Genomic DNA, 13,039 nt, shown 5'->3' on the forward strand with positions numbered 1-13,039 from the left:
ACATTTGTGGTCTCAGTGTTGGATTCAAACCTTGACGAAATGCTGAGAGAAGGGCTGTCTCATTCCAACCACTGCTGGCTACCAGCGTATGAAAATGAACAGTGTAATCGTGAATGCACATATCTGCTTGCCGTAGGCGGAAGAGTACATTGTGGACAGTAATGGCCGAGGTTGACTTGCTGAACACATCCCGGAAATGGTCCACGAATACATCCAGGGAACGAACTAGGGGACTATGGGAATTCCAGAGTGATTCAGCCCATTGCAGCTCTTTCCCGGATAGCAGCGAAATGATAAAAGCCACCTTAGCTAGATCGTTGACAAACTGTTTTGGTTGAAGCTCAAAGTAGAGGAGAAACCCGCTGGAGGAGAAACCCACTGAAAGAAGCCGCCTCGCCGGAATAGGTCGCGGGACATGTGGATGATGCTGGCAAGACAGGATGTGGTTGAAATGATTCCTGGATGGTGTGAACTAGTTGCGAAAAGTGCTCAGGTGTTTGTTTTGTTGAAAGGCTGGTCTTCTGTCACAATATTGTTCAGGAGGCAGACACAGAAGGTTTAAGTATGATGCTTTATTTATTAAATTCAAACAAAGGATAACTTCCCAACTGTACGTCTCACACATAAATGTACAGCGGTTCGTTCAACAAAGGTAAACAGTTCTTATCTGAATTCCTTAGGATTCTGTCCAGGACAACAAAGGATCGATGCAGCATGGGAAGCAGGAATAGGTAAGTCCGGAGCCAGGAGAGAAGCTTAATACCTCACATGTGCAGTCAAAACTATATAATAACATAATGGATGTTCATTCCTGTTACCCAGAGACCATGAAATCAACAATTTATTTAAAATAAACACCTGCCTGAGGGTAAATTAAAGGAATTTGTTGACATATTTTTAAACATGCTTTTTAGACATAAGAGTTTTGGTTAAAGGACTGAGAAAAATCCATCCATCTTCCACTTTAAAATTCTGTACAAAATTAAATAAAGTTACATGAGATGGACCAATACAGATTTTGAATAGTTAAATATGCGTATTACTAGATTCCATCTGAAAAAAGCTAGAAAATTTAAAAAAATGATTTTTGGAAGAGTTATTGGTGGTTCAGTGCCTTGCTCAAGGGTCTCACCTCAGTCGTGGTATTTAAGGTGGAAGAGAGCACTGGTCATTTACTTCTCCCACCAACGATCCCTGCTGGACCTAAGACTCGAACCTGCAACCTTTGGGTTATAAGTCCAACTCTCCAACCATTAGGCCACAACTGCCTAAAGTGCAGCTCAAAGTGCTGTACAGAGCAATCAAGGTAGGTAGGTAGTAGGTAGGTAGGTAGGAAACTTTATTGTCATTCAATTGTACATGTAGGATGCACTTATTAACGAATTTTCATTTCACTGGCTCATAAAGAAAACTACACTAAAACTAAAACATGTGCTACTGTACAAAATCAGTATTAAAAATATAATAATTTAAAATCTAATCAATAAAAAAAATACTCCAACATGCATTAAGAATATAAAACACTAAAAATAAACAGCAGCATATAAATAATTAATAAATACATAGTAATTAGCAGCATCTATAACAAATTATTGCATTTAAAGGAATGAGTGCCACAAGACCATAGAAAACCAAACAAAGCCAATAACAAACACAACATCATAAAAAAACTTTTATTTAGGTCTCTCTTAGGTCAGATTCAAAAGCCAAGGTATAAAAGTATTCAAAGTGGGGGCAGAGCTGATGGTGAGCAGTAAGTTATTCCATAACCAATTGCTTTTTCACGTAAGTCGATATCTGGAGCAATATAAAAGTATTCAAAGTGGGGGCAGAGCTGATGGTGAGCAGTAAGTTATTCCATAACCAATTGCTTTTTCACGTAAGTCGATATCTGGAGCAATAGTTTATCCCAGATTCTTTACTGGCTGATGTAGAATACCAAAATCTGATGGATAAGATGGATGGCTGATGTAGAATACCAAAATCTGATGGATAAGATGGAGCGAGACGATTTGAAATTTTACAAATTATTAACAGGCGTTGAAGTCGATCTGATATCTGACAGGTAACCATTGTAGGGATGTTAAAATGTGAGTAATTCTGTCCCTCTTTCTGGTACCAGTCAATAGTTTAGCAGCAGCATTTTGAGCCAGCTGCAACCGATTCACCAATGACTGAGAAATTCCTAAATACACAATGTTACAATAGTCCAGTCTAGATGATATAAAAGCATGGATGATCTGCAGATCTCCAGATCTCTGAATAAGAGCACTGGTTTTATCTTAGCTATTAACCTTAAGTACTGGGAACTAGTTTTCACTTGTTTTGCAAAATTCAATTCTTAATTAAAAAAAATACACCCAGATTTATTGCGTATGGATATTTCTAGAGATAAGGGGTAAAGAGCTAAGAGGGCCAAAAATAACAACATCCGTTTTTCTCTCTTTTAAGTCATGATAATTCTTAGTCATCCAGGATTTTACATCCCCGAGACACTTAACAATGGTGGAACAGAACTTATCAGCTGGGTGTAATAGAACATACAGTTGAGTGTCATCAGCGTATCAGTATGCAATCTCCTTCTTGAAAACAGACTCCAAAGTTAACATATACAGAGAAAAGAGAGTTGGATGTAACATGGACCTATGTGGTTGCCCAACTGTAACTGATACAGACCTGTTAGAACAATAAGACCAAAACCAGCACAAAACAATACCACTAATCCCAACCTCCTGCTGTAGGTGATCTAAAAGAATGCTGTGGTGGAGTGGATCAAAGGCAGCGGTAAATCAAACAGAATTAAAACGAGCAAGAGGTCATTTGTTACTTTAAAGAGGTTGGTTTAGGTGCTATGGCGAGCCCTAAACTCTGGTTGGAATTTTAATGGATATTCAACAAAAAGGGCATTATGGAAACAAGTTGAAAATTAATAAAATCAAACGGATTGAGATTTGGCTTCTTCAGAAATGGCCTAATAACTGTGTGCTTAAAGCAAGATGGGAGAATTTCAGATTTCAGAATTCATGATAGGCCAATCACACCTAACACTTCTCTAAAGAGGCTTGTCGGCATAATATCCACCGGTGTAAAGTTGTTTTCAATTTTATAATGAATTCTATCACTTTCTTATTCCTAAAAAAAATCTAGAACATTTATATACAACTCAAGGGTACCATTAGGATATGACGAATCCCTTTTTTAGATTAACCACTTTGTGAAAAGTATTAAACAGAACTTTTGGATTATGTGAATTTTTAGATAATAAATCTGAGACATATTCATTTTTAGCTGCTTTGACAGTGCACTGAAGAACAGTCCAGCACTTTTCTTTAAAATATTTTCAGGGGGACATGTGATCTGTTTTCCATTTACCTTCTGTTTTATGGCACTCCTGTCTAAAAACAGGAATGATGATGAAACCATGGGCATGAGCTCGATTTAGGAATCTTTGATTCTACTGGTGCAGGTGGGTCTAAAATATTTGTACGTTTCATTAAACAACAGAGTAAGTTGTGCATGACCATCATTAATGTTGGACAAGGTTAAATGAGTCAATGAGTTGTACCTCCTTGTAACTCCTTCACCAAGTAAAGGTAAGGGCAACAATATGGATATTAGTAGTTTATCCACAATAGGAACTATATTAGACAGTTTGTATTTATTTTTTATTTTTTTGTGTACTTTTAGTTGTATGTGTTACAAATTTCTGAGAATCCTTACATGAGTACTCATCAAGCAGCAGCTCTTTTGAGAATGACAGATTAACAGTCCTTTCTCAATCCTGTTCCTATCGTTGCCTGTCTTTCTTCATGCTGCCCTGCCAAATTAAAGGCAAAATGTTCAAAAGTGTAAAAAAGGACTTGATTAGAATATCAATCTGTTGGCTTAACAACATTTTCTTGGGCATGTTGATTCAAAAATGTTATGAAGTGATTAAGAATAAATTAGAATCTATATCTAAATGAATTACTGAAGTATGAAATTATTTTTGAGCCATGGTTTGTATATATACTACTGGTTGTCAATAATTTATTCTCTGTGACACTGAAAATAGTTCTTTAACGTGACAGTTTGCTTTAATGTTACAATCTACAAGTATTTGTCTAATTTATTCTAGGAGAAAATATGTTGTGCAAAGAAACGTCAAAACATAGTAGTGCTTTTCCTTAAGCAAGAAATTCGTAATTTGTGGTGAAACTATAGAGACAACAAATTGGTAAGATTTGTTGTTGAAAACAATACAATTATGAATAAGAAGATATGTCATATTATTGGTTTTCGCTACTGATCACTGATAACATCAGTTCCTGTCATGTCTGCTAGATTATGCTAAAATAAAAAAGCTATACAGTTAAAAACGTTCTCTATAACGCGTATGAAAATAATTACAGCTACTATTTTGTATTGACGCATGTTAAAGGGGCGTGTACTTATTGAAATTTCTGCAATATCCCAAATCGAGTACGCGCATTCACCGGCAGCTCTGAACATCACCATAAGCGTGTGCGCGCAAAGAAGAAATAGCCTAACAGGACAACGGAGACGCGGTGGCTTGGAAAAGAAAGACAAAATCTAAGACTGCGAAATGGAGTGCGCTTCTGAATGAAATTCAGATGTTTTTGTCGACGGACACATACAGGTGATTATTACGACAATGCGCGACGCCTCTCGCTGATGTTCCAGATTTCGTTAAATTTGCTCTCGCACGTCTGCGGAAGATCCATCATTGAGATCTTGACAGCATTACAGCCGATGAGAGGTGCACCGGATATACTATTTATACCCAGACACACAGAGCAGCAATAATGCGTATTGTCGATTTTGTCACAGACATTTGTTTTGCAATGTAATCTCAGTCGTCTCGCCTGTTTTCTAGAACGGAGGTGGAAAGGAACAGAACGGGATTTTTTTTTTTCACCGAATGCATTATCATAACAAACCTCCCATTAATTATTTAATTGATTCATGATCAGTTCTGGTGTGACAAAAAGACTTTTTCTATCTGGCAAATCAAATCAAGGACGGACACCGCTTTACTACTTCAAATCAGATCAAATCTTTATTTATCTCCAGTTAGTGGACTCGCGGCTGAAGCGCATTTCTGAGGGTACCGGTGGGGTAGATAGGGGGAGATAGAGTCGCCGGAAATAGCAGAAACAAATCACAGGAGAGTAGACGGTTGGGAGCAAGCGAGAAAAAATGCTACCTTCGCAAGAAGCCTCAAAGATTTACCATGACAACTATATGCGTAACTCTCGAGCCATTGGTGTCCTGTGGGCCATCTTCACCATCTGCTTCGCCACCATCAACGTGGTAGTCTTCATCCAGCCTTACTGGATCGGGGACAGCGTGAGTACACCACATGCCGGTTACTTCGGGTTGTTCCATTACTGTGTGGGCGACGGTAACTCGAACCGGGAGCTGATTTGCCAGGGAACATTTTCCGACTTCAGTTCCATCCCGTCCGGCGCGTTTAAGGCGGCCTCTTTCTTCGTGCTGCTGTCCATGGTGCTCATTTTGAGCTGCATCGCCTGTATGGCGCTCTTCTTCTTCTGCAACACCGCCACCGTCTACAAAACCTGCGCTTGGATGCAGCTGCTTTGCGGTGAGTATTTTTTTTTTATTATTCTAAGGGTTTTTGTGGGAAATAGTTAAATCTAGAATACGCCATAATTTACCTTTATTCTAGATTTATCTTCTTCCAACAAAATACATGTAAGCGGTTGGTGTAAGAACTGATGCGATGCCTGTTTATTTGAATGGAGCTCATTGTGGGTGCGTGTTTCCAGGGGTTTCACTAAAGCTGTTTGTCAGTGATCATGCCTTCATGTTGCCTTGTAAGCGCAAAGGAAAATTTATAAATATATATATATATATATATATATATATTAAATGCCTTTTTGATGGAACATTCCACAATGTATGCTAGGCCATTTTTCACTTTCTTATACAGAACAACAGAACAAAACTGGTAAGGATCAAACTGAAGCACTTTTGTGTTTTCTGTATACTAAATCAATCTCTTTATGTTTGCAACATTTAATATTGTAAATTCCCATATGACAGTGATCTGCTTTCCTCTAGAAAACAAGTAATCTACTATTACTGTTTACTATTCCTTGGAATGGGGTAATTTAACTTCCTGGAGGGAGAAAAATTGTTTGCCTGTGCAATAAAACAGTTCATTGTGGTTGCCAGGTATCGCTATGTGGTGCATTGTGTTATTTTTAAAAGTAAAAGAAAAAGAAATAACTGTGATGTCTAGATAGAGAAAATCTTGAATAGAAGCAACAACAGCTGGGTGAGCCTATGTTGCTGGTATGCGCATGCATAAACATGTCTGTATCCCAAATATGATTTAGTTACATAATGTCTTATACTAGTCAAGTATTAATTAACAATTTATTTAAATGATTTACTGTGTTACTGGTTTGATAACTTACTGTGATACTGATTAAATTCTAATAAAAATCCACATTTTGATAGCTTTAATTCATATTGATGATTTAAAATTATTATTTAGGTTTAGCAGAATTGACATTTGATTTTGAATTTTAGTTAATTAAAGCCTTAATGGTAACAGCATAGGTGGCTACAATTACCAACATTAGCAGTTCTGCATATGAAGTTTACAACAAGGTTTTTTAATGGCTGTATGGATTATTGTGAACAATGAAGTTATTTTTTTCACATAGTCTGTTTACATCTACATGATGGAAAAGAATGGGTACGAGTTTCTTTCCATCTTTGTTTTTCTCCTCCTCCACGTTTTTCCGTTCTTTTTGGAGACTGTAATAGAATGCTGATTTGCATGGTGGATTTGACAGCTAATTTGTTACAACAAATACAGCTGTGCAGTGCACAAGCATATTCACATTCATACAAACTTAAACACTTAGAACACATAAATCATTTTCCTATTCCCACATTAGGCTGTAACCTTTTATATGGCTTCTATACAATCTGGTATCTGTTTCTCTTAAGTAGTTAGACAGCCTAAAAAGCCAAATCTGCATGAAGCTGCTGTTTCTTGTACCTACAGTGCTGTGAAAACATCTTTGTCCCAAATTTCTCGGTTTGTACACATATTTATTTGTGGATTGTGGTGTGTGGTTGATGATTAAACTGACACAATCATTTTATACAGAATTATCCAGGAACTCTCTAGAACCCTAGAGCATCATCCAAAGATCAGGCCTCTTTTGCCTTGGCAAAGGTCAGTATGACTACCATTAGAAAAATAAATTGGGCTAAAATGGGATTCATAGTGGAAGCCATTGCTCACCAAAAAAAAAAAAAAAAAGAAAGAAACCTTGTCTCATGTTTGCTTGGCACCTGGATGATCCTCAAGAATCCTGGAACAGAGGAACCTCACATAACAGTCAAGCATGGTGATGGTGGTGTTATGGTTTGATGATGTTTTGCTACATCAGGAACTGGACACTTTGCCATTACTGAAGGCACCGTTGGGTCATGCAGCAACATAATGTTTTGATGCAAAACATAGAAGCAGGGGTACTGCAGAATGGTTCAAAAACAATACAATTAAAGCGTTGGAATGGCATAGACAAAGTCTAGATTTCAAACCCATTCAAACATACAGTTCATGATAGAAAACTGTCTGAAACAGTTCTTTCAGTAGGTGTTGGCTATAATTTCTGTATAGCAGTATGAAAGTGGTGTGGACCACAAAACCAGTCTTAAGTAGCATGGGTAGCAATAGCTAAAAACACATTGCATGGGTCAAATTATTATTATTTTATTATATATTATTTCTTTTATTATATATTATTTATAATATTATATATATATGTATATATATATATATATTTTTTTTTTTATGCCAAAAATCACTAGGATATTAAGTAAAGATCATATTCCATGAAGATATTATGTACATTTCTTACCGTAAATATATCAAAAGTTAATTTTTGATTAGTAATATGCATTGCTAAGAATTTCATTTGGACAACTTTAAATGCAATTTTCTCAATATTTTGATTTTTTCCACCCTCAGATTCCAGATTTTCAAATAGTTGTATGTTGGGCAAAAAATGTCCTGTCCTAACAAACCATACATCAATGGAATTTATTTGTGGAACTTCAGCTCCACAAACTTCAGGCTCCCCCAGCTGACCTTGGCACCTACCTAGTTTTTTTTTTTTTTTTTTCTTAAACACCTAAACATCTTATGTTTTTTCTGGCACTGTTGCTTTATCTTGCTGTTTGGTCCTTGGGGGCAACTTGAGATGTGAAACTGAGTGGGACTGCAGGAGTCTGGTCTAGGATGATATGAGAAATAGTCCTGACTGCCAAATGGGTAGCCTAGAGCAGTGGTTCTCAACTCCAGTCCTCGGGGCCCACTGCTCTGCACATTTTGTATGTCTCCCTCATTTACCGCACTTGATTCAGATCATCAGCTCATTAGGAGAAAGATCCATGAACTGAACTGAGTGTGTCAGATTCAGAAACATACAAAATGTGCAGAGCAGTGGGCCTTGAGGACTGGAGTTGAGAACCACTGGCCTAGAGTACTTCTGCAGTTCATTGTTACGTAGCCCTGGTTTTTATTTCTGTTAAGAAATTACGTTTTAAAATGTCAGATGTGCCTTCTGCTTTGCAACAGTTTTCAACATTTAGAAAGCTCTGGTGTACAGGGCAACTTTTATTTCTACCTTAACAAGTTCACTGTTACTAATCAAGCAGATTTTTTGGGCCCAAAATGTTGGAAAATGTAAGTTTTTTAGTCCCAAGTAAATACACTAGATATGTGGGCTTCACATAGTGTGCATTTATTAAATTACCTCATGCTTTTATCCTGAGTAAGTATCTGTGTCACCGTGCGCCTGGCAGTGATCTGCACAAATATGTACATTTTTAGATTGAAAGCTTTTCTTTCTTTTCTTATCTCAGCCAGCAAAGTTTAAAACTAGATTTTTCTTGAAACTACATAAGGTGTTTAGCATGACTGGATTACAAAACATTTCAGATTATATTCTATTTTCAAGCAGGAAGGAAATGTTTTATGAATTTCTTAATTTAAAAAAAAGTACTGTCTACAAAACCCTAACAGTAATATTTCTTTCTTTCTTTTTTTCTCCTTCTTCTTCTTTGATTGAAACCTTTGGTCATCTCATTTAAGACTTGAGTGTGCCAGCTGTCATGATTGGCTGTCATCTTTGCAGAGGAAATAAGTAAAAGCCCCACCATAATGTGTTTAGAACATAACTTGAATAACTGGGTGGTGAATAATGGTGAATACAGCTGCATATGTTTTTAAGTAATTTAAAGTGGTTGTACAGTTGTGTGGGTGTTAATAGCTATTTCATTTTTCAAATCAGTAATGAATGATTGGTGGTCAGGAATTAATGGATTTCTGTAGAGACAGTATGTTGATTTCATTGACCAAGTCACATTATTCTCTCAGTGGAGTTTATAATATATATATATATATATATATATATATTTTTTTTTTTTTTTTTTCACTTTTTGTTTAAGATTTCTTTTTTTTTTTTTTCACTGTCAGGCTGCCTTCTCACACAGCCATACTGAGCAGCTGGTTCTTGTCCCCCTGTCTTCTGCTGGTGAACTTGAAACCTATTTCTGGTTTCGGCTTTGGGATAGAGTAGCCATGATTAACATTTTGATTCATTTAATCCTGTAAGTCTCAATCTTTTTGTAGCTTTTAGAAAAGTAACATGATATAACTTTTATGGTCTGAAAAAGCATATATCTTTGAAACATTACAGATAATAAACATTGAACATTACAAAAGTGAAATTAACTCAAATCCCTTCTAAACAGTAATGGTTTGTAATAACATGTCTTCAAAGTGAGTGTTTCCCAATTGTGAGTACCCCCCACACTGCACATTTGTATGTCTCCCTAATAAAACACACCTCATTCAACTCATTGGCTCATTAAGTAGAGACTCCAGGGCTTTGTTTCACTCTGTTTTATATATACAGTATACTCACAAACTTATCTAAGCAGCCATTTTGGACCTTCAACCCCCAATGATAATCAAGGGAAGTGAATCTATTAGAAATGCTTCAGAGATTACATAATTTTGTCATCCCCAAAGTTAGCTTTACCCTGGTTTCCTTGACAACAAGCCAATGGCATTTTTCCATGGGCTTTTGGATTCTTCTAGAAAATAAACTCTGTTGACCAACAAAACTACAATATTAGAAATTTTGAAGCCTAAATACAATCAGCAATAGTAAAAAGCCAAAGTTAGTCTATAAATGAACTATACCATGATTGCACAATTTAAACGTCAATACCACCCATTAAAAAAATTAAAGTGTAAAAAAATTATAGACGTTTAAATTTACTGTAAAAAAAAAATGTACTGTACTATTGTTTTTTTTAGTATATATAAAAATTTATGCAAAATTGCTATAAAATTAAAGCCTCCGGTTATGATGTGGATTTTTGATATGCACTCCTGTCATAAATTAATTTATTACTGTTCCAATATAATTTGTAACAAAAAACAGTGATAATTAATTGTAATTTAAATGTGATTTAATTGTAATATAGTGAAGGCGTCCCACTAGCGGGACAGTGACAGTTAAAATACATATGTAGTCTGAATTTTGAGACTATTCTCTGTCAGACAGTGAATATCCATATTAATCTGCTCCACAAACCTATTGCTTCCAACGGCCCTGCCTTAACGTCTGGCTTACAGATATCCTTGAAGCATAAATAAGCGCATCCATGGGTTCTCTTCCAAATGACCAGTCCTCCATAGAGAAGGTTGTTTGGGATTCTCTTGTTTCATTTCGTAGGCAAAGCCAAGCCAGCCAGGTCAACGTTGCCTAACAAGCTTGAACAAGCTCGGGATGCCAGCTCAGTCCATGACCTCTTTGTTTGTAACTTGGTCAGACCAAATGATGCCAAGAATTCTTCGCAAACAGTGCACTTTAAAAATGTTTAGTCTTTTCATACATAAAGGTACACATAAAGAACATATCTGTGTGAAATCACCTGAACCATGCTCAGTAGCTTAGGTGGGCAACCAAACTCAGGAATCATGAACAGACCATGTTGACTAACAAGGTCAAACACCTTTGTCAGGTCTATGAATGTTATGTGTAGTGGCTGTTTCTGTTCTCTACATTTATCCTAAAGCTGTGACAGGGAAAAGATCAGCTATTGTTGAGCACTCTGATCTGAAACCACACTCTGACATCAGTGATGTTCAACAGAGATATCCCATGATAGTTATCACCATGATCCCCTTTGTTTTTATACAGGGTGATAATGTTACAGTCCTTCATATTTCAATATAGGCCTACTGTTCTTTTCTCCCATCATTTGCAGAGCAGTTTGTTCAGTTGTTCGAAATACCTTTAGCACACATTACAAACTCTTGGGGGATTCCATCTAGTCCTGGGGCTTTCTTAGATGGCAGATTATGAATGGCTTTGCTCAGCTTTTCTGTGGTAGGCAAATCATCAGGTCCTCCATAATAGGCATGTGTTTAGTAGCTTGTAACACAAAATCGCAGCTACGGATGTTTCCAGCATCTGTAGCTACCTGGATTTGCTCACAGAGCATCAATCAGACATCTTTTAAACAATGGCAGTTTTTTATTTGTTTCCTTCTAACCTCAGTGCCTGTATTGTTGACTGTGATGGGTGAAGTTTATATTCCAACAGTGCTGCATGCATTATTTTCTATAACTGCAGTGAGGTCTTAGTTGGCCTTAAACTAATCTTGCGTGTTCCTCTGCTTCTTGCCGGAAGAATTCAATGGCAGTGTTGTAAATAGTGTTCCTTAGTCAATTCCAACTTTGCTGGGGTAAGCTTTAGAAAAGCCTCCTCTAGAGATTTGATAATTGCCTCTGCCTTCCCTGAATGATGTACCTTACTGGTATCAATGTATGGTTCTTCAGGTGGCTTGGTATCACAGTCTGAGCTTTAACAGCAGCAGTGTCTTGTGACGATCAGGTCGAGCTGATGTTTAAAACGAGGATGCCTCCAAAAAACCTTGTGCTTGAGTTGGTTTTAAAAAAAAGAGCTTTGTGATGCACAATTCACAAAGTGTAAAAAGCTCAAAAAGATGCATGTTTATGCTACCTGTTCCATGCCCAAAGCATGACCACCTAATGAACAGTCCATGTAGGCTTCGCTCACAGAGAATACAGACATAGTTGGAGGGAGGGCCAGGGCTGTGAATGGGAAACAGATTCCTGCTCCAGAGAAGTAAAGACCAAGGGGAGATGTATGAACTTGAGATTCAGGTAGAGCAAATGTAATGGAGAACCATGGCAGAGCTGGAGGAACTGAAGCCTAAGGTGAAGTCAGGAGATCTGTGGGCCAAGGTAGAGGTAGAGGAACCAGAGAGCCAAGGCAAAGTAGAAGGTCAGAATCAGAGGATTGACAAACAAGGGATCCAGAAAGATTGGAGGAACACAGTGGAGCTAAGGGTTTGGAGGACCAAGGTGGAACCAGAGGTGATGGATATGAAGACCACAGTGGAGCTAAAGGGATTCAGGGTGCTTTGTAGGATAACAAGTAGATGATGGTGAGCAAGAAAGGGAGGCATAATTTTATCCTACTGTGTATGTTTGTGTATGATTACTTCTTACATTATCAGGTCACAATGCATCTAGAGGGGGTGGAATATATGTTGTTTCATAATTTATTAATCTGATAATACCTGTACTTCACTACAACAAACTTACCAGTATACAGTTATATAGCTGTTTGACAGAGGCTTATTGTCATTTTCATGTACATTTTTTAATAATACTAAATCTCTTTAGTTAAGAGTCTAAAGTCTAACTCTAATTTCAGATTTTTCATGTCATTCATGTTAGCATTGTTAGAGACTTCTAAAAATGTTGTCTATTGCATGTGGTGGTGACTTGATTAACATGAACTGAATCAAAATTTTCAAGATTCTGACAACTACTCTTACAGCGGTTACAGTCCTGGTCTCATGCTGACGTTGAAATAATTACTTGTAAATAGTGATGTAGATACACCTGATCTCAGATATAACAGATCTAGGATCAGATCAGTTA

The 13,039-nt window shown here is 37.0% G+C and overlaps 2 protein-coding genes across 4 annotated transcripts in view; one reads left to right on the forward strand and one right to left on the reverse strand.

The window, feature by feature from the left end:
- setd5 (SET domain containing 5) overlaps positions 1–13,039 on the reverse strand; it is a 195,018-nt gene that overhangs the window by 106,979 nt on the left and 75,000 nt on the right. The window lies entirely within an intron of this gene.
- The window catches only part of lhfpl4a (LHFPL tetraspan subfamily member 4a), a 43,963-nt gene continuing 35,362 nt past the window's right edge, over positions 4,439–13,039 (forward strand). For 2 of the 3 annotated variants that reach the window (XM_051112236.1, XM_051112235.1), the window contains exon 1: positions 4,440–5,605. In XM_051112236.1, the coding sequence (XP_050968193.1) occupies positions 5,200–5,605 (406 nt within the window). In that variant the 5' untranslated portion in view covers positions 4,440–5,199. Of the gene's footprint in view, positions 5,606–13,039 lie in introns of all 3 variants that reach the window. The other variant, XM_051112234.1, reaches the window with a different exon arrangement.

This window comes from Labeo rohita, chromosome 6, assembly GCF_022985175.1.
Source record: "Labeo rohita strain BAU-BD-2019 chromosome 6, IGBB_LRoh.1.0, whole genome shotgun sequence".
Classification (NCBI taxonomy): Eukaryota; Metazoa; Chordata; class Actinopteri; order Cypriniformes; family Cyprinidae; genus Labeo; species Labeo rohita.